Here is a 21,142-nt window from a genome sequence, read left to right as displayed (position 1 = left end):
GATAGACTGAGTCACTCTCTTCTTAAAATGATGTTACTGTGTCCTATTTTTAGGTCCCTCTGTCGCTCCAGAGAAAACATATTCTATCTCACTTTTGGATGCAGATAATGAAAACGTAGGAAATTAAGTTCAATGTATATTTTCCTTCTTATATGGGCCATAAGAGGCTGCTTACTTTTCACTACTGTAGTTCTGTTTATTAAATCTTTAAAATTATTTCTGATTTCATTTCATCTGGGAAATAATCCCTGGATTCTTCAGTAGCTAATCTAACACCTTCATGTTTTCACAGAAATAGAATTCAGTGTTATAGACTAAATAAAGACAGTCTTCTCTTTTAAAAATGGTCACAGGATATTGATCTATTGCTTTTCATTTTTCCCTGTTAGTACAGCCGTGCTTTCAGTTATTTTTATCACATTTGAAAAAGAAAGTAGATCACTGGATGCATGTTAAGGCGTAGGTGCTGAAAATACCCATTTTTTTAACCCAAGAATAAGGCAAGGTTAAGGGCTATTTTAAAAATATCTCCTTGTTCTTAAAAATAGATTTTTTTGTGTACGAATATGCACCACTTGAGAGAGATGCTGGTCAATAGCAAGCTGTTGATGAACTCAGGTGCCCTAGCTCTTTGAGATCTCTACTCAGTGAGGTGGCTTCAAGCAATGTTAAAAAGGAGCCCTGGACCTACCTCTGGAGTTCTATGAAGATTAAAATGTGGCAATAGCCCACAGCTAGTAGAAGCTCAGTGACTGGAACCATTGGTGTTGCCCTGCAAGACTATATCACAGGATCCCTGCCCCCTTCCTGATTTCTTTTCCTTCTTTCCTTCCTCACTGCTTCGCTCATTCTATTCCTGCTCAATGACCAACTGCCATTTTACCTCAGGGCTTTTGCACTTGCTGCGGTCACTGCTGAGCACTGTCTGCTATGTAACCACATGGTATTCTCCTTTCTACGTTCTCCAGCACATCTGGTTTAAATGTCATCTCTTCAGAGACCACGATTTGTAAAACAAGATTCTATCACTATTCCCTTTGCTTGTGGCCTGGCACTTATCACACTACCCTATATCACATATTTTTTTTGTTTGCTTCTTTTTTTTTTTTTTAGTGAACCTCTATGAACACCCATAGAATGTTTTGTTCATTGCTGAATTCATAGAGCAAGGATAGTGCTTGGTACATAACAAATACTCACCAGAAATGACATGAATGACTGAATGAATAGTGAGTGAATGAATTTCACATCAGGTCTGGGTTGGAATTCTTACTGTTCTCTCTCAACTCTTTGCTAGCCTTTCAGTGCTGGAGCTCATGGATACTAGGTAAGCACTCTATCACTAACCTACATCCCTCGCTCTTTTTAAGCTTCATTTTGAAACAGTCTTGCTAAATTCCCCAGGCTGGGCTTAAACACGGAATCTCGCTCCCTCGGCCCCTGAGCAGCTGGAATTATACACACGCACCACCGTGCCCAGTTTACAAGCTCCTTCTTGCCTCACCACTTGAAAATTAAACTGAAAAGTTATTTCAATGCATTTCTACTAGTTTGAGATGCTACAACTGCATGTCAGAACATATTGCTTTCTGGCATTTGCAACAACTGGACACACGAAACTTTTCCTAGCCCACAGCAGCCAGAGGGCTTGGTAGGACTTCCCAAGTCTCTATTTTTTCTTGAATGCAACACTCTAAGCATTAAAAACAGAATATTTACAGTACTCAGTTCATAATACTGACCACAAAACACGTTCTTAGCAAATATTAGTTCTTCACATAGTATTATTATGTCCCCAAAGGGTTCATAAATGCTCAAATGATCCAAAAATACACAGGCGGGCAGAATAGGGAAAGAACCTGCAGTGTCCTCTTCCCTCTTCCTCAGGAACAATCGCAGTAGCTTTGAAAGGGAGCAGAGATGCTGCCGGGTCCAGTGTTACTTTCACAACATTGGGCTGCCCCAAATGTCTACGGAGAAGTCAAAGCACACAAGCCCCAGAGAGAAGTGTTGTGTTCCTTTATATTGCTGGCATAACTGGATTCCCTGGGGGGTTTTGGTGGCAGGAGAGGGAGAGAGTCCTTTATTCCCTTGAGATCTGGAGCCTTTCTGAGTCCGCCTACTTCTGTTCCTGAAGTTCAGCATTACCACTGGCTTTCTCCTGAGCAGGAAGGAAAGCAGTAACAGAGGCCAAATGCTGCCCGCGCCTCCCACTCTGGGAGACTTCTCGTCACCTGTGCGTGTCTCAGACATCTTGTCTCCCCGCACGTGAGGAACACATTTGAACAGTGCCCCCCCAATAGTGTGATGTGTCTCTTTGTTGTATGAGGCTGCTGGTGGCTCGTGTTCTGTCCACACACAGCATAACAACACCAACAGCTTTGGGCACTGATGAGGTGGCAGGGATCGTTCTGAGAGTTTTAGATGTTATTTTTCTCACTTAATCCATGAGAGACCCTGTGAGGTAGGCACAGCGTCTTCCACCCATTGTACGGAGAGGAAGAATCAAGGCACGGAGAGTTTAGGCAGTCACTCACCTGAGGACACACCTGAGGAGGTGACAGTGCTCGGGTTTGAACCCTGGTAGTGTGGCTGGAATGCCTGCCTCTTAGCCACTCAGCTCTCCTGCCATGGTAGTTGTGTAGTTGTGGAGATGAGGTTGCAGATGGTGAATTGCAGGGGAAGTCAACCCGACATGGACTTTATATCACAATGATATATGCACACCCAGTTTATAGCAGTACAATTCATAATAGCCAGATCTTGGAAACAACATAAATTCCCATCAACTGAGGAATGGATAAAAAAGATGTGGTACTTTTATACAGTGGAGTACTACTCAAATATAAATAATGGTCACATTGAGATTTTTATATGTAATTGGATGCAACTTGAGACCATACTCATAAGTGAAATAAATCAAACTCACATGTGTAAATACCATATTGTCTGTCTAGTATAAGAAATGGTAAGAGCACATAAGATACAAAATCTTCAATAAATACTGTGAAAGGGTAAGAATCTGCTCAAAGAGGGGAAAATATCTCAGAGAAAAGGAGGGAAAAAAGAAAGGAAAAAGAAAAATATATAAATGTTTATAAACACACTTAAGACAGCTAAGATGATTGTGCTACAAATTCTATTAGTTCTTGGAATAAAGTAGTTAACATTCACAGGGTTGGATCAATTTTGCATGTTTGTGTCTGGTGATCTGAGGAACGCTTTTGAAGATCACTATGTAAAATAACAATCTTAGTTACCTTCCAATCACCTTGTTTTGAAGGCCTATATCATCATTTGTTTGGGGCTGATTGCTATTGTTATTTATGTCTTTTTTGTTTCTTGTTTTTCTAGTAATTTGTTTTCTTTTGCTTTGTTTTTCCCTCTAATGCAGAAAGGATAAATGTCTATGTACAGACTTATACATGCCTAGAACTTCTCCTAAACTATACAAGAATCAATTGTATTATGCATGATAATATGAACAGCTACTTTGAAGAAAAAGAGACATTATGGTATCCATTGCTGATTTCCTATTGTCATGCTGTGAAATCCAGTAATGATTTTATTCTTTGTTCAGAGTTGTTTTAGGTGGGCTTCTGGCTCAGTGGTCTGCACACCAGCATGGCGAGCAGGAGGTCACCGGTTCGGTGCCCCGTGCCCCACCAGAGTGGCTTTAGTCTGTTTGTATTATTTAATTTCAACATACCTGAAGGTAGGGACAGCTACTTTGAAGAGAACAAGAGACATTACGGTATCCGCTGTGGTTTTTCCTATTGTCTGGTTTTGAAGGCCTGTAATGCCCTCATTATTCTGTTTTGAACAGTTTTATATTATTTTGTTTTGTATGAATTCATTGTATGTGAAGATATAGACAATTATTTAGAAGAAAACAAGAGACATTATGGTAGCCACTGTTGATCTCCTGTTGTCTTACTTTGAAATCTGTGTCACTTACAATGTTGTCTTCTGATCTGCTTTGTTCTGTTTTGGTATGGTTTGTTTTACCCTCTTTAAAGGAAAAAAGAAAAAAAACCTGACACCGCCTCTCACTTTCTCTTTTAACAGTAGTGCTCTGAATCACTGTAGCTCCTGGCAGCTCAGCCAGGGGCCCAGCCCACAAATGCCTCGGTGCAGGCACCAGAAGCTCCCAGGGCTTTTCCCAAATCATCCACTCGGGTGCATTGTGGAGTGAGGAGTCAGGGTGTGTAAAATGGGAAAGGGAGGAAACCCATCAAATATCATCAACCTAGACCTTTGACACTGGATTGAGTTGGACCCAGCTCTTCTGAACAGCACAGTTTCGCCCTTTGTCTCTCCACCTGCAATTTCTCAGTGCCACCAAAGGGTTTTAGAATCCACACTTGAATCTGTTTCCAAGATTGAGCCATTACACATTGTGTTGATATAAACGTGGGCGTGCATCTGTCATTGAATCAACCAAGCAGAGCAGGCCGCAGCCATCTACTCTTGCCCTTGAAGCTCTCAAGATCATTTGGGGGAACCCACTGCAAGACTGAAGGAACTGAAATAAAATGCTGTGAGCAGGATGGATGTGGGATATAGTGTTCCAGGCTTCTGACCCTCCCTCAGTGGTTTTCATCTTATCCGATACTCCTGGTTACATTCCAACCTAGAGGAAATCATCTTTGTAGAAAGCCACATTCCAAGTGGAAGTGTAGAGAGAAAGCTGTCATTTTTCTAAGTTGGAATGCTTATCAGTAGAAACAAATACTGCCTTAATGCTTTTCTGTCTTGTGGTCTAATGAAACAGCATATATACATCTCCCTTCAGGATGATTACTGAATAAAAATAAATGACTTTCGTTTTTCCCCAAGGTAGAGGCAGCAATGCACATCCACAACGAGACTGCTTTCTTCCTAGTCCCTTTCTGGGGAGCTACTGTATCATGGTTTCCAGCTAAAAGGTACCACATGCAAAAAGGAATCCAGAGGGGCAGAGCTAATCTCAAATCCAGACATGGAATTTTCTTTCCCTCATTAAAACAATCAGGAACAAGCTTGGAATTACACTGTGCTTAATTGTGTAGTGTTTTCCCATTTCCACTCCACCCCTTCCATTCTATAGCTACTATTTGTACCATGAGTGAATATGGCTTCTCCAAGCAACGGTCTTGACCTATGGGAAATCCACACTTTCTGGTAGGTGATTCCAGCTCACAATATTCCAGTCAATTTGTAACATTCAGAACCAAGGAAATGACAGGCAGATTTTTAATTCACTTATATTCTAATTTCCTCTCAGCATGCAAGGCGGGTCAATATATTTTCATTAGGAGTAATGAAGACCAACCAATAACTCAGGAACCAATATTTGACTAAGATTTTAAAATAGATTGCACTATTGAAAGAAGGAAGGAACAGAAAATACATGAGTTCAGATTTACTATTTTAGATACAGCACAAGATAAATTGCAAGAATAATATCAGTGAATATGGAATCAATTTTAGAAGACTGCATGCTAACAAAAGTAAGTTGATTAAAAAGTAGTTTTAACAAACACGATAGTTTCCCTTTGCATCTAAAAGGACTAATTAAAATTGAGCTAAGCGTCTCTCATGGTTGACAAAAGCAGGGCATAGAGCCTTCCTTTCTTTATGAATTAAGGAGGAATTTCAGTAATCTCAAATTCTTCAATTATGTTATCAGCCCTGTCCTCCATCTCTTGCAATGCATTAAGAACAGCTTCCAGTTTGGGCCTGGCTGTTTGGTATCTTCCATTCAAGTTTTATCAGTTTGCCTTTTCAAAGATAGTCACGAACTCATCTTACAAATTTGTACTTTTAAGTATAAATTGTTTGTACTTAAAAGTTTACTAGAGAGTGTTGGAGGGTGCAGTGCAAGGAGGTTGGGGAGAGGTTGGCCAGGGGTCCAGTTACAAGTAGACAGGAGTGCCAGTGTACTACTGCACAGCAGGGTGACCCCAGTTAACAATAATGCTTTGTGTATTCCAAATTAGATAAAAGGGAGGCTTTCAAATACCCTCCTCCCAGAGAGATATAATAAGTGCACAATGAAACAAATATGCTAATCACCCTGATTGTTCATTCCATAATGTGTATATGTATCAAATCACTCAATATAATTTGTCAACTAAAAATTAACAAATCTGACTGAGGGTGTAGCTCAGTGATAGAGTGCTTCCCTAGTATGTGTAAGGCTAAGGGATCAATCCCTAATATCAAAATAGTACATAAATAAAACACAGATAGATTATTGGCAATTTGAATCAAGCTCTGTGATTCAAGTGGTGGGTTCTCTGGCTGGTCCATCTTATCATTTTGAGTGCTTTAATTCTGGTTCCTGCAAACAGTGTATAAGAAAGTTTTACTTTCAATGAGAAGTGCTGTGGTCTAATGAAGCAGTATATATATGTCTCCCTTTACTTTCATTGAGTAAAGTTTTACTTTATGATGAGATGGTATCCTTCTTGGACATCCAATCTGAGAGCTGTCATCCAGTCAAGGCTCACACTGGCCCTTGGGAACACATGAGTTTTTCTGCTCATCCCCTGCTGCTTGTGGTCCCAGAGACACAGGATAGAGAAACAGCCCTGCAGCTGGCAGCCTGGGAAGTCGGGCAGGGAGTGTTCAAAGCTTTTTAGATGGAAGACAGAATTCTACACTGAACCCAGCCATGTTCTGCACACATAGGCAAAGTTGCTCTGAGTAACCAGGAGAGGAAGAAAGGAAATTCAAGCTGCCACTCATCTTCCTGCTCACCCCAACCCTGAAGTAGTCACTCAGGAGGGTTTCTCACTCGAGAGCCACAGCCTTTAAAGCCACCAGGCTTGATGTCCACTGATGTTCCTTGACGGGCACAGAGGTCCCAATGAGTCTGTGAAGGGGACTGGACCAGGATCTGCTGGCCACTAGGAGGAGGGCTTTGCTCTGTGCCTGGGTTAGACTGGGAAAGAATCACAGTATAATCTCTCCCGTATTCCTATTTGTAAATCAGGGACGGAGAAAGATTATATGCCTGCCACATTGGGTGGTGAAAATTAAAGCAACCAAGTGTAAGATACATCAACACAGTGCCTGCCCTCTAAGTTGTACTGGATAAATGGTCTCTTCTGTGATTTTATTTTTCCTTGTGTTTATTCAAAATAATATGCTGTGTACACAGGACTTTGTCAGTAAGCAACTTGGACTTATCCATTTACTGTTCCTCAGGTATCACCTAACTTGAACTTCTTAAAGGTTATAAATGCCTACAGGCACAGAGAAACCCAGACATTAATACATTCACTGAAATGCCTGCTCTCTGCCAGGCCCTTACCAGTCACGCGGGACACAAAGACCTTCAAGGAGCTGGAGAAAGACAAGTAAACAGAGAGTAATTATAGGGCAGGAAGGGCAGCGGCCAAGTCCAAACTCCACATAGAGCACTGGAGGCACTTTTTTGAGATCAAGAACTGGGATCACAGCAGGCCTTCCTGCTTGTCTGCTTTTGGGTATGACGGAACATCTCTGTAATTCCACTTATTTAGGAGGCTGAAGCAGGGGGATCATAAATTTGAGACCAGCTTTGCCAACTTAGCAATATCTTGTCTCAAAATAAAAATTTTAAAAAGCTAGGGACCTAGCTCAGCAGTAAAATGCTTGCCTAGCATATATGAGGTCCTGGGTTCAACCACACACAAAAGGATTTTATTTTGATTTCTTCTCCTTTATTGACAAGGTCTACAATAGATCATGGCTACAAAAATGATTATCTATACCTCATTATTTTTAAAAATATCCACAAGAGTGGCTCTTACCATTTAAAACCCAGGTCTTAAGCTTCCTTTCAAAAGAACAATTGATTTTCCCATCAAAAGTCCATTTAGGTATTAGCTATGAGGGAGCAGAGAGCCAAACACTTATAAATGGTTTCTGGGAATGTGCCTCTGTCTCCTTAAATCTGATCTGTAATTGTGTGCCCGTGAACCTGTGGTCTTTAGCATGAGGAATTGTAGGAACTGCTGTGTGTCTCCTGATCAAGTCTGCATTTGCAAAAGAGGAAGAAGAAGAAGGAGAAGCGGAGGAGGAGGAGGAGGAGGAGGAGGAAGAGGAGGAGGAGAAACCGAAGTGACTAATTGGATAAAAGAAGCTAAATGTGATGCTGGATTATGGAATATCCAGGCAAAATGCTGTTTCAGTAACAACTGTACCATTCTCTCAACTCCAGTGAGAATGAATGCAAGAGACAGTTCATCTGGGAAAGAAAACAGAATCTGGACTTGCATCTCAGTGCTAATGCAGAACTGCTGAGTAACAGCCTACTAGGCAAGGTATCTGAACGGATAAACCTCCAAGGTCTAATACTGCCAGATAAACCTCCATGATCTAATAGTGCAGATACAGTGATAACACAAAACCCCTTCAATAAACTTTTACATATCCATTCATTCATTCTGTAAACACGTACAAGATGCATATTCAAAAAACCCCATACGACTTTTCCTTCTGTCTTCCACTGGGCTGCCACTGGATTCACCTTCAAGATTTTTCATGTCACAATCCACAAAGGAAAAGTCTCCTGTGTATATTCTAAGAGCACCATTTTACTTGTCTTGTGGAGTTTCCCATGATTTATATAATCTGAGTAAAAAGATAAGTTCCTTTTAAGGTATACTGGTTTCCACATATTTAACTAATACAAGTAAAAGGGAGTCATTGATTTTTATATAATAAACCCATATATTTAAGAGAGAAATAAGCTCTGAGCTCATTTCTGGAGAGCTGGAAAGAACCAGCCTTTTATAGATGACTAGGAAATTAATTTCTGAATTCTCAGAAAAGGAGTAGAGGTGACTATCGGATGCGCTACAGTGTTACAAGTCATTCGTGTTGATTGAGTTACTATACTGAGTCAGTGACCTCAAAATCACATCATTCCTGTGGGAAAGAAATGACCTGATTCTGGGAAACAAAGGGGCCTCTGATTTTGCCTTCTGGTGTACAAGAATACAGCCGAAAATACATGATATGCTATATACTCAGAGATTAATGGAGCATTTATGTCTATTAGAAAATAATTCTACCTCAGTACCACCCCCTTGACTGTGGACAAACATTCCTCAGGTTAACTACACAGTTGAACAGCTGAGCGAGGAGAGGACCCCTAACAGCTCAAGTGTAAGGGGATATTGCATGTGCACATCTACTAGGCATCAATCTCGCATACCTTAAGAGTGGCATCTTGGCAGAGGGAAAATGATGTATTACTACCAAACTTACTTTCCAAAAATGTTTAGGAAACTACCTATCACATAAGTAGCCTACTATCTAGTGACATTTTTTGGTGTAGATAAAACCATTAGTTTTATCCTTTGCATCTATACTATGCAGGTTTTATCTAGATACGTGCTTGTAATTTCACTAGCCAGTTGCTCGCTAGGTTTTCAAATTCTAAATTCTGCTCTGTAAGGAAGTAAAATCATGACAGGAGATGTGTTCAGCTACCCAAGAGTTTCTCCCTCACTGGGCGTGTTTGCTCCTCTACAACGTGTCAGTGGACAGTTTCACACGTAGACAAGTCCAGGGCAGATGGTGACCCTAGAAAGTGAGGGCAGAAAAGAAACAGTAAGAAGCAAAGGCTCTGACTGTAGGAAGGAAGAAGATGTGTCTCGGCAGGGTGGACACGTGGAGTCGTCTGCACAGGCAAAAACAAAAAGGTAATTTTCAACCAGTGACTCCCCCATCCTTCCTGTCCACTGTTGAGTCTGTTTAACACAGACATTGCCTATCCCCTGCCTTCTGTCTTCGCAGCTCTCTACTAGGCACTAATTTTGAGCTCTTGGACACCAAATAATGAAGACCAGATGACTGGAACCCTGATCACATTGGTTCATCTAGGTACAGGATCTTCCTCACCTGCAGAAGGGAGACCTGATTCTGGGAAACAAAGGGGCCTCTGATTTTGCCTTCTGATGTACAAGAATACAGCCAAAAATACATGATATGCTACATACTCAGAGATTAATGGAGCATTTATGTCTATTAGAAAATAGTTCTACCTCAATACCACCCCCTTGACTATGGACAAACATTCCTCAGGTTAACTACACAGCTGTCTAATGTAGGTAATAGTTTGAAATGTATATAATAGTTAACTGGTCCTATTTTAAATAGTTTCCTTTGAAACTGATTTAAAAATATTTTCTTACAAATTTTTTTTTCAAATGGATTCTCCACTTTTTTAGGGAGCCAAAGTGGCTGGAATTAATTTTTAGGATGAAAATTACTTCATATTTAACATTTTTTTCTTTTTGGCTCCATTTCCCAGACCTGTGTTTTTCTTTCTAAAGGCCTGTTTCCTTCCTTGGACCTCTTTCACTGATCCTGATAGAACCTTTTTTCCGAACCTCTTAATGCAGAATGCCATTGATTCATGGCATCATTTTTTCTTATATGATGTAATATTTCAAATTTGGAATAGTCACTTTAAACAGCAATTTATTTAAAAGAGATCTTTAGAGTTTATAATAGAGCTGTCTAGAGGTAAGGAAAAGGCTTAAAAGAGCCCTTATGAGCCAGCTCACTCCGTGGGTTCTCCAATTTAGATTTTGCTGTTGTTGTTGCTGTTACGTTCTTGATGGAGTTAAATGTACTCATTTCAGCCCAACGGATGTGATCACAGCAAGCATTAGGAGAAGATGGTGCTGAAAATGGTGATTTTTTTCATTGTTCATCCAGCCATCCATTCATCAGACATTTACCAAAGAAATCAAAAGACTAGGCTCCAAGAGCTTAATCATTACAGTAATAATGAAGACAGCCTCTGCCCTTGCAGGCAGGGGAAGCAAAAATGTAAACCAATAATGTGAAAAGTTCAATAATGAGTGTATACATCAGGCATGACAGGGAGCCCCAGGAGATGTGCTAAACTCAGCCTGAAGACACAAAAGAGATTTGACTGAACCTTCCTAAGCAGAATTCTTCACTGTTATTTCTTAACTTTTATGGTAGTCACCTGATAAATGTGCAACAGAAGCTCATTCATCAAACCAGTCTCTCACATTGCAAAACATAACGCTGTTCTGAAAAGCAGGTGTGCTTGTAATCACGCTAGTCACGCTGTATCGCTGGCTACACCTGCAGAGAGAGAACTATTTTTTTGCAAACATGCCTTTTGTACCTTTGCTGAAGAACAGATGTGATTTGCTTGCAGAAATTCTCTCCATTTTGAGAAAGTTCCTTAAGGCTCTTGTAGGCCTTGTTGTACTGGAGGGGAAAAGAAGAAGATGAACAGGAAGATTACGAGTGCTTCCAGAAACAGAGACCCCATAAATTCAAAGTGCTACTGTGACGACGACTGCCAGTGCCGTGACTGCACAGCTAGAGGGATACACGAATTTTGGATGAGTCCTTGAAGATTCAGTCTTCAAGGGTATGAAAACTCCTGGAGAACTTTACTAAAACAAAGTTGATCCATTTTTTTTCTAGGCCAAATGCAAACAACTCACAGCAGAGTGCACTGGAGTCTAGTTTCCTATTATATTTATCATTCCCAGGAAGGCCAAAGTACATTCTAAAGGACACCACAAAACCATTTCATGTCCTCAACCCCCACACTAACTCTGCAGTGATATTCCTGTATTTATAAAGCACCATGACCTGTTAAAGCGAGCACTTAGCTGGGCAAAGTGGTACCAGCCCATAATTCCTGTACTCTTGGAGATAAGTTTGAACCAGTCAAGACAATAGAGTGATTGTAAGACCCTGTCTCAAAATTAAAACTACATAGAGGGTTGGAGAGATATTTCAGTGGAGAGACCCTGCATTATATTCCCAGTACCACAATTAACAAACAAGAAAATAAATTTTAAAATAAACTGAGCACTTTTTGGCTAAGATACAAAGAAGTAAGTGAATAATTTATTGAAATTTTGTCCTAGTTTCTCTGGGTCTCATTTAACTCTTGTAATAAGAATATTATTATGAACATTTTGGTTTGACCAAACCTTTAGAAGTGTGTAAATAGTCTTTGTGATATCAACAGTACCGCAGTGCATTTTGGAGTATTGGGTCAATTACACTGCATCCTCCCCTCCCCAAATTAATGGAGGTGGTTAGAGCTTGTGACAGGCAAAAGCATGCAGTTAATTGTTCAGAGTGTATCACTGAAAAGCAGACTAACTAAAGAGATTTCCTTACTAGCAACTAAGTCTTCCCACTATTTGATCCTTGACCTGCACATTAAAAAGCAAGTAGAAGCATGAGAAAATGAAGCAATAGAATGCCTCCAAAAACCTCCCAGTTCTCCCAAGCAGCTGGGTCGTGGCAAACCAATGGAGAGGAAATCAAAAGCCAAATAGCTAGAAAAAAATATAAGTAAAGCTTCAGAAATACATTCATCTATGAATTTAGCCTGCAGATAAAAGAATTTAAATAGAGATTTAGAACCTCACAATGTTATTGTGATTAATATATTTGTAAATGTAGATTATCTATGACAGTACGTTTTAAGAGCCCAAAGAGAAATAACAAATGTCAGTTGACTCTGCAATTTATTCAGACACAGAGCAGGTAATTTTGATCATGGAACACCCCAAACACATCCTCCTATAGTTTTCACCTGTGAAATGCAATAGCAGAGCATTTTTCAAAATGAGATTTTTCCATAAGAGGCTTCAGTTCTGAGTGGACTGAATGTCATGCTATGAGCTCTTTGCTCCTATATGAGTCAGCCTCTTCCAGGGCTCAAACATCTTGGTATGAAGTGGAGCACCATATTGAACAGGGAAAGAGAAGGGACTTCATAGTCCCTGAGCTCTTCTTTGATTTCAGGCATAGTCACATGTGCAAATACCCTCAGGCCTAGAACCCTTCCACCTAGCATGCAGGATTGGACAGAAGATGATGGTCCAGAGAGGAGAAAGGACCTCAAGAATTGGCCTATGTCTCCACCATTGGAGACCGAACAAACCAGTAACAATTTTACAGATGCGAAGCCCTGTTATGAGTTGAACTTTCCTTTAATTTAGGATTTGGTAGACATGTACCATAGGTTCCAAATTCCTATCCTGAAACCTTAAATCTAAAGCTTTTAAAAATCCAGAACTTTTTGAGTGCTGATTTGATGCCACAAAAAGAAAATTTCATACATAACCTGATGTGATGAGTCTCAGTCAAAGCACAGTACAGTGACAACATTGTCTAAAACTAGCTTTAGGCTACGTGTACAACACATGTATAAAACATAAAGAATTTTCTGTGTATACTTGGGTTTCATTCCCAATTATCACATTACTTCAGGTACACCAAAATCTGAAACAACTTCAAATCCTAAATACTTCTGGGCTCCTATTTTGGAAAAGAAATATGTAACATATAGCAGAAAAGATCTTCATTGAAACTGCCTGGGACACAAAAGAGATGAAGGTTGTAAAAGCTTTCACAAAGAATTTGTGAACTCTTAAAGCAAGGTGGGCAAATGCAGCTCCTGAAAGCACCAGGCAGGCGCATAAATGTGTGAGGAACAGGGTGGGGACCATAAACTGGAGAGGCAGCTGCCACTCTGGCCCATCTCTGCCCCAGCCGAGTGTGGCCTAGATTAGATGATCTTCCAGTCTGTAAAAAAAAAAGAATGCTGAAATCAGGATTTCCATCCTATATATGACTTTTAAAAATTTTGGCAAACAATTGACCAAGTTTATAACCATCTATAGTGCAGGCAAATCACACCTGTGCTTGAGTTCCTCTGTCCTGAAGAGGCAGTGATTCTCAGAGTCAGGAGAAGAAAATCATTATGTTGCAACCAAGTTTTCTGATTTTTATTTCTAAGAAAACTAACTTGCCCTTTGTGAAGGATATGATACTATGGAAGCCTTCTTCTGCCCCTTCTGGGCATGCTGGAAGCGTTTTGGAATGTTTTAAGTTCTTAAGAAGTTTTGCAGGAAGGAAAGTTGGTCAGTTAGCTTCGTTATTCCTATGTGACCTAAAGCCTTTTATTCTCTTCCCATGACATCTAAGAGCATCTTACTAAACACACCTTGGTGTCAGGAGAAGAAATGACCTGTAATAGCCCTGGAATGAAGTCATTTCTCAGCACCCGCCATCCCCAAACGTGTTCCGCTATGTGGCAAATGCTGTTCAAAGAGGTGTGGGAGAAAGCTTTGTGTGGGATTGCAGTAAAACTTCCTTTTTTTGTCTTTCTGCTTCCTGGACTAAGAAGTGACAGGCAATGTCATAAAGTGGCATTGAGACTGGACCCCAGGAGCTAAGGTCACAGAGCAGAAGCAAAGAGCCTGGATCCCACAGATTTAAGTGTAAGAGAAGCACAGTGGTGTTATTTAGCACATTCTTACTGAGGGGTTTTCTACTATGTAGTTTAATGTAGTTATAACTCAGATGCAGTCTTAACTTTTGGTTCTAAATAATAATACAGAGTAATGATACATATCATGTAATCTAAATTATAGAGACATTATAGAGACAGTTTCTTGTGCTCTTCATTTTGAGTAGTTTGTTTCTTTTCATGCTTTGTTTGGCTATTCCTGGGCATTTATTCTTCCATAGGAATATTTATTTAATTATAATTTTAAAAATTCCCATTTGAATCCAGATCGTAACTGTTAGACACACACACACACACACACACACACACACACACACACACACACCTGAGAGACCAGATAGGAAGATTAAGCTCTAATTGGCCTCTTCTGTGAGCACTAGAGGGAAAGGCGGCTTGAGTATACACTGACATGCAGCAGGGAAAATGAACACAGCTGAGATCCTATTGTCTACGTGCGTATGTACTATGAATGGCAGGAGACAGATGAATTCTGTTTCACTATTTTTGCTTGTGCCCATGTCTGCGTGAATAAAGTCAAGGTATGCCAGTGATTCAGGGTTCTTTGTCATAGGGAGACAAGAGCCCCTTAACCCCTCAGTCCCACATTTTAACCTATTCTGTGTCTGTTTGTGTTTCATCTTTGTTCAGGGTTAAGGTCATAGGTTGGCTATATGTATATGTATATATACCTGGAAATAACGTGTAGATTTCCCATAAAAAGAACATTTTAAGTCTTCTTATTTGTCCAAATCTTATTTCATATTAATAAAATTTTATGATTTTCTTTATAGGTCTTGTGGCTTTCTTATTTGAGATTAAGATTTTATTTTCCTCCCAGTGCAGAGGATGGAACCAAGGTTCTCATGCAAAGGCATTCAAGTTCTGCTTCTTAAGGGAAGAGGCTGCTCAAAGCACCCTTTATGGCTTTCACATACAACCCACCTGTTCCCGAACTCCTGGTGCCCAGGCACACAATAACCAGGAGGTTTTCCAACGCATGATGTCATTATTAATTCTGCAATCAGATAAGAGCGGGCTATTCTGCTTGTAAAAGCAGTAGAGAGAATGTTTGGCTTTGACCTATGTACAGTGTTCAAGGAAGTCCCCAGAAAACCCTGATCAAGATTGAGATAAAGGGGGTATCAATAAATAAAAGAATTACTAAGAATATCTCCATTACCTCAGCATAATCCCTTATTTAGAGTCAATGCTTCTAGACCTTTTATCACATATCCATCTACTCAGACTTGACAATGGAAACTGTGAAAAACAGACTTGTATAAATGCCAAAGCAGCGTCAGAGACTATTTGGCCCTGAGTGTGTGTGCAGATGAGCATGCATCTGTGTGTGATCAGAAAATCGTGGACCAAATCTGCTTCAAGGGCATGAAGTATCTTGACCTTGGCTCCCTGTTCCAATCTCACTTCGGTTTTCCCCACACTGAGCCACCATTGAGGATGCTGAAGGGGATGCTGTGGAGCACAATTTGGGAATAACTCAAATTCAGTCTCTTTATTAGGCCCAAAGAATTGATGAAAGTCTCATTGCATAGGGACAGAAATGTGACTAGAAATGTTAGGTAACCAAATCAATTAGCAAACCTATCAGAAGCATATAGCTTTATGAATGGCTAATCAGTATAATCACAGTAATTCAGCTCAGAGTGCTGAAAACCTGTTATGAGCAGAACAGATGAGGCTGTTTTATTTCCTCCCCTTCTCCTCTTTTTTCCCCCTCCCCCTTCCTCCTCTTCTTCTTCTCCTTCCCCTTCTCCTTCTTCTTTTTCTTATTCTTTCTCTTTTTGGCCTTTTGAGATAGAATCTTACTGTGGTGTTCTTTTACTACACTTTTAATTATCTTATCCCCTACCAAACATTTATTACAGGGGAAAAAAATCTCATATAGATTTTACACCTCCAACTGAATTTATATAAACAGGTTACATCCTCCCAGGACCATTAATCAGGGAAAAAACATGATGGGTTTTTTTTTTCCCCTCACAAAGGAAAATTTCAAGCTGGTGGTAGGTATGTGGGACGGCCGAGCCGCTTAAAGATTCTTTCACAGAGGCAACTGAGCTACACAGACATTTCCTATTTAGCTGTTAGGAAAATGTTTTTGCCCAGCACTTATAAGCATATTCTGCCCTAAAAATATTATCATAAAAAAACCAAAAAACCAAAACAAAGACAGTAATCTAGGCAATAAGCCTACAAAATAACTAAATAGATGACTTATACACAATATAAATAACTAGCTGCTCCCTCTGACTTTCCAAAATTTTATTGATCAAGAAGGTTAATCTAGTTGTTTCACAGAAATCTGTTTTTATTCTAGCTGCTAGGATGCTAGTATGCAGGCAGTTTGGAAAATGGTGAGGTTCAGAGTGTTAAATAAGGTATGACATCCATTTAAGTTTAAGTAGGCTGTTTCTGGATGCCTTTCCTGTGGCAGGCACAATGCTACTGATTTCATGTGAATTCTGATTCCTAGGAGGTGGCATTTCAAGGCACCGTTCCTCCAAGTAAGGAATTAGTTGTATTTATTTGTCATGGGTGTGACATTTGGAATCCCCATGGCAGGCTGTCATAGATTATGAGACATGTAACATTAAAGAACATAGACAACTGCATTCTCTCTTCTTCTCATTTTATGGAAGAGAAAACAAAGGTCCAAAAAACATAGAAAAGCACATTATACATCTCATTTGCACACACTGGGAATGCTGTGAGCACATGAGAGCCACACTTGACTGACCCTGCCTTTCCGTCTCTGCAATGGGCCAGAATTCCTTGGGAGTCACGGACCATTGCATAGCATGTTTTGAGCTGCTGCCAAGCACATCTGGTGACCAGGCTGAAACGCCAAGATGGGAAGCCAGGTTGGCATCTGGACCAGGTTACAATTACAACCTGAGAGGCAGAGAAAATGCCACTGGAGAAGGGTTGACTGCGTAGAGACCAGAGGCTTCCTTTGACAGGTCCCTACCTGGTTACTGAAAGAACATAGGGAAACAAGAAGTTGGTCACAGCTCCTCCCTCACCACGGGCTTCCGTGGTGGTGCTTCAAGGAAAAGTGTGACCTCTTCTTTCCCTTCCATTCCTCTCCTTTCCATTCCCCTTCCTCTAGACCTCCCCTTTCTTGTTTTCTCTCTCCTCCTCCTTTTTCTCTCTCTCTCTTCCTCTCTCTCTCTCTCTATTTCATCTGCTTGTAATTTGATCCTGCTGACTTCCTTCCACATGGACTACAAGATGATTTCCTCTGTCAAATTTTTTGATATAGAAGCTAAGCTCATAGGTATCAAGGCCCAGGACCAGTTTCCTGGGACTTTTCCTCTATACATGCAGAACTTTTTTAAAAAAAACCTTTTAAAGTAAGTTTTTACATTCTCAGGATCAGTGAAAAGCCTTACACAATAGTTAGGCAATTTTTGTTCTATCAGATAGTGAAATAACTTGAAAATACAAGCTGACCTAGCTTTTGAGGTTGAAGCACGACATAAAGGAGATTTTCAAACTTTTTTGTATCAGGGCCTTATGAAGTCTATTTTACTTAGAATAATATTTTTAGATGTATAGTACAAAATAACTACAGAATTACAAAGGAAATGGTACTAATATTTATCTATAAAAATATTTGTGTGTGCTTTTTATTAACATACTAAATAACTAGTTTTGAGAATTACCAAAATTTCTAAGACTGAGAATAAACAATAGTTCTGGATATCTGCAACAACTCTAATGTCATATAAAATACATCTGCTTTTTATCAGTTGCATAGTCACAGAGGCTGTTAGTAGCACTAAGATTGCTGCCTGCATTCAGAATTGAAAGAAATTCTAAATTTCAGTTAGAAATTAGTACAACTAGAAATGTTTTTCCAATTGAATCCACATAATCCACTGAGGCTCAAATGTAATCCAGGGTACTGATCAAGGTAAGAACTGTAGCTAAGATGAAACAGTGAGTTCTGCTCTGTGCGACTCCAGGGACTGATGGGATAGGTCAGGGGGTTAAAGCTCTGAGTATTCTATTTCTTTAGGGTTTTGTGCAGTGCTTGTTGTAATCCATTCCCCTGTTTTATTAAGTTCCCAAAGTATAACCTCATCTTCACAGAGCATTGTTCTCCAAGTACACCCTGGGATTGTATCAGGAAGCCAACTTGAACACTTGATGGAGATGAAACAATTACAAATAAATATTCTGTGGCTTTAGAGGGTTTAGAAACCCAGGCTGAGGGATATCCGCCTCCTCTTGGCTCCCAGATAACTTTGGTGGCAAAAGGCCCATAGAGGTGACTTTCAGGGTTGTGGACGAGGACAACAGTCCTTGGAACAATGGTTCAGAATGGTACTAGGAACTGTTCTGCACCCTGGCAGAAACGGAGGCAGATGGGTTGTCTCAGGGCTGCTTAACGACAACATTTTTCCCAGGTCCTGACCTAAAGACAGACTTTACTGCCTACAAAGATTTTAGGCCTTAGGTTCTTTTTATTTTTTTCTTTTTAAAAAATATAATTGAGCATGGCCTCAGTTCCTCTATTATGTATTATTCTCCTTTCTTGTCATTGGCTTTCTTCTTTGGGGATTATCAGTACCAAACTTTTGCCTACATTAATTCCATATCCATTCCACCCAACGCCCTGGAAGTTTCAAAATCATTGTCAGGCATCAATTTGAGATAAGAAGGGACTTAATAGTCTACCCTGGAAGCAAAATCAAGAAGAGGAAAATAAATCATTAAAAACTTCTTTAAAAAATTATCAATAATTGACAATGAAGAAGGGATTAAAATGTAAGCAATAAAAAGAGGAAAGTTTCATTCTGTACAAAACAGATACCACACTGTCTGGGAACAATACCATTGAAGTTTGTTTTTACAGGAAATACCTCTTATTCTTGTGTTTCGAAAAGTACAGTTAGGCAGAGCTGCCCACCCCATTGTTGTTATTAATCTTAGTAACCATTTATGAATTAATCTCATATACATGATCTGAGTCTGGAACTCATTTTTATGGAATAGCAACCTGGATTCTCTGACCCTTCGAATAAAAAGGAAATAGTCTCTTCCTGATCTTTTTCTTTATAACTTTCTTACAGACTTCACGTATCTGACTCCCCAACATTTGTTTTTAAGTAAAATACATGAAAAGTGACTACAATCTCTTGCTTTTAGCCCTTTTTTTAAGTATAAAACATTGACAATCCTCAATCACTTTACTTTTGAAATAATGATATCTTCCCTTCATTTTAGCCCCTTCTTACCTTCTAAGTTCTTGCTTCATTACTGTTACTAATGACCTCACAGTACTTGGACTTCTGGTTGCTCTTCTGTTTGGGGAGTGTTTCTAGAATGGGAGACCTGCTAGTGAGCCAGAACAAACCCTGCGCAGGTTGGACAGAGTGAGGAGTCTGTCCTTCCTCCCATGGGCCTCTGGGTCCTTGACTCTAGACAGTACAGAAAAACACAAAGACTCTCCTCCCTGACTTCATTCACAGAGCCAAAAATTGGCTTCAGGCATGCCGCGTGTTTTTGCGTGTATTTTACACTCCATGGTAACACTGCTGGTGTGTGCCTTAAGACTGCTTTCCAACAGCCACCATCTGGATCCAAATGTGATATAACATATACACTCAAATGTTCTGCATGAATAAGAATGAAAGATAGCAACTGCTATTTCTTAGAAAGGCCCCTGTCTCAAATAGAACTGAAGGAAAACCACAGACTTTTGTACTACAGCCAATGTCTAAACATGCTTGTTTTCTGAGCGTCTCAAATTTCTGAAGTTAAAGCCATTAGTACATAAACCTATCCCGCCCACCACGGCACACACACCACGCAGAGCTACTCACCGAACAATCTGCCAGGGGATCCCTCATGTCCAAGTGCTTTTCACTTTTGTCCTTTTACCTACCCTGCAGTGTTTGGACCTTGCAGTCCAGGGCTGGGTGTGTCCTGGACTTCCGGGATTCAAAGGACCTAGGGTACGTCAGTCCCTGTCAGACACCAAGGCGGAAGTCTTGGCCCTGGACTTTCATCCAGTTTGTTTCCTGAAAAAGCAAAGAACAGCTCTGGATCAAGGCAGCCAGGATGAGATGGTGCGAGGGACATCAGCCAACATTCAGAGATCAGGACGCTGTGTCCCCGTGGGCGAAGCCTTGAAAGGAGGGCTGGCAACTGTCAGATGTCCCCATAATGCCAGTGCCCAGGACGATAGTGAGGGTCTCACATTCTCTCAACTCTCTGTATCAGTCATACATTTCGTTTTCTGTGTTTTATGGTGCCTGTGAAATTGGCTTCTCTTGTTGGTTTCCATAAGAAATGTCATCCTGTCCCACTATTGCATAAAGAATGCTTCTTACTGCAAGCTTCACAGTTCTAGAACAGATGGATGGGGCACCTACACCCCACCCCTCCCTGGCACTTCCTTTTACACCTCTGGACACTTGCTAAATTAAAATACCTCCATTCTCGCATCAGTGTCCCTCTCACAGTGTGTCCCGGCTGAATACAAATTGACGATTAGAGTCTATCTATTCAGCTTCTCAGGGAGGACAGAAAAAGAGTTGTTTCATTTATCTCTTGTTGCAACAACACAACATAACAACAGAAAACCCAGTGGCTTCAGATGACATAGAATTTATTCATCCACCAATCAGTAGTTTGTTTGTTGGTGGTTCTTCAGCTGTTCCCTGGACTTACTTATGCAAAAACAGGCCACCAGCACAGCCCTCTGGGTGGACTGGCAGCTAATCCAGGCTGTGTTGGGTAGGTAACTGGCTGTGGGCTGACTGTGGGCAGAGGCAATTTCCCATCAATCAGCAGCCCAGCCTTGTT

The 21,142-nt window shown here is 40.4% G+C and overlaps 1 protein-coding gene across 4 annotated transcripts in view; it reads right to left on the bottom strand.

Annotated features, from left to right (window-relative positions):
* The window catches only part of Nostrin (nitric oxide synthase trafficking), a 97,950-nt gene that overhangs the window by 40,894 nt on the left and 35,914 nt on the right, over positions 1–21,142 (bottom strand). For 2 of the 4 annotated variants that reach the window (XM_063259218.1, XM_005007665.4), the window contains exons 2-3: positions 20,158–20,355; positions 11,144–11,229 (exon numbers count right to left, since the gene is read on the bottom strand). In XM_063259218.1, coding sequence (XP_063115288.1) covers positions 11,144–11,229; positions 20,158–20,184 — 113 coding nt within the window. In that variant the 5' untranslated portion in view covers positions 20,185–20,355. Of the gene's footprint in view, positions 1–9,468; positions 9,562–11,143; positions 11,230–20,157; positions 20,548–21,142 lie in introns of those variants that run through there. The other 2 variants (XM_063259219.1, XM_063259220.1) reach the window with 2 other exon arrangements.

The sequence above is a fragment of the Cavia porcellus genome, unplaced genomic scaffold (assembly GCF_034190915.1).
Source record: "Cavia porcellus strain 051 isolate PalLab524CR breed Dunkin Hartley unplaced genomic scaffold, mCavPor4.1 scaffold_12, whole genome shotgun sequence".
In the NCBI taxonomy this organism is placed as follows: domain Eukaryota; kingdom Metazoa; phylum Chordata; class Mammalia; order Rodentia; family Caviidae; genus Cavia; species Cavia porcellus.
The sequence above is the reverse complement of the archived record's forward strand: the minus strand, read 5'-3'. Positions and strand labels throughout refer to the sequence as shown.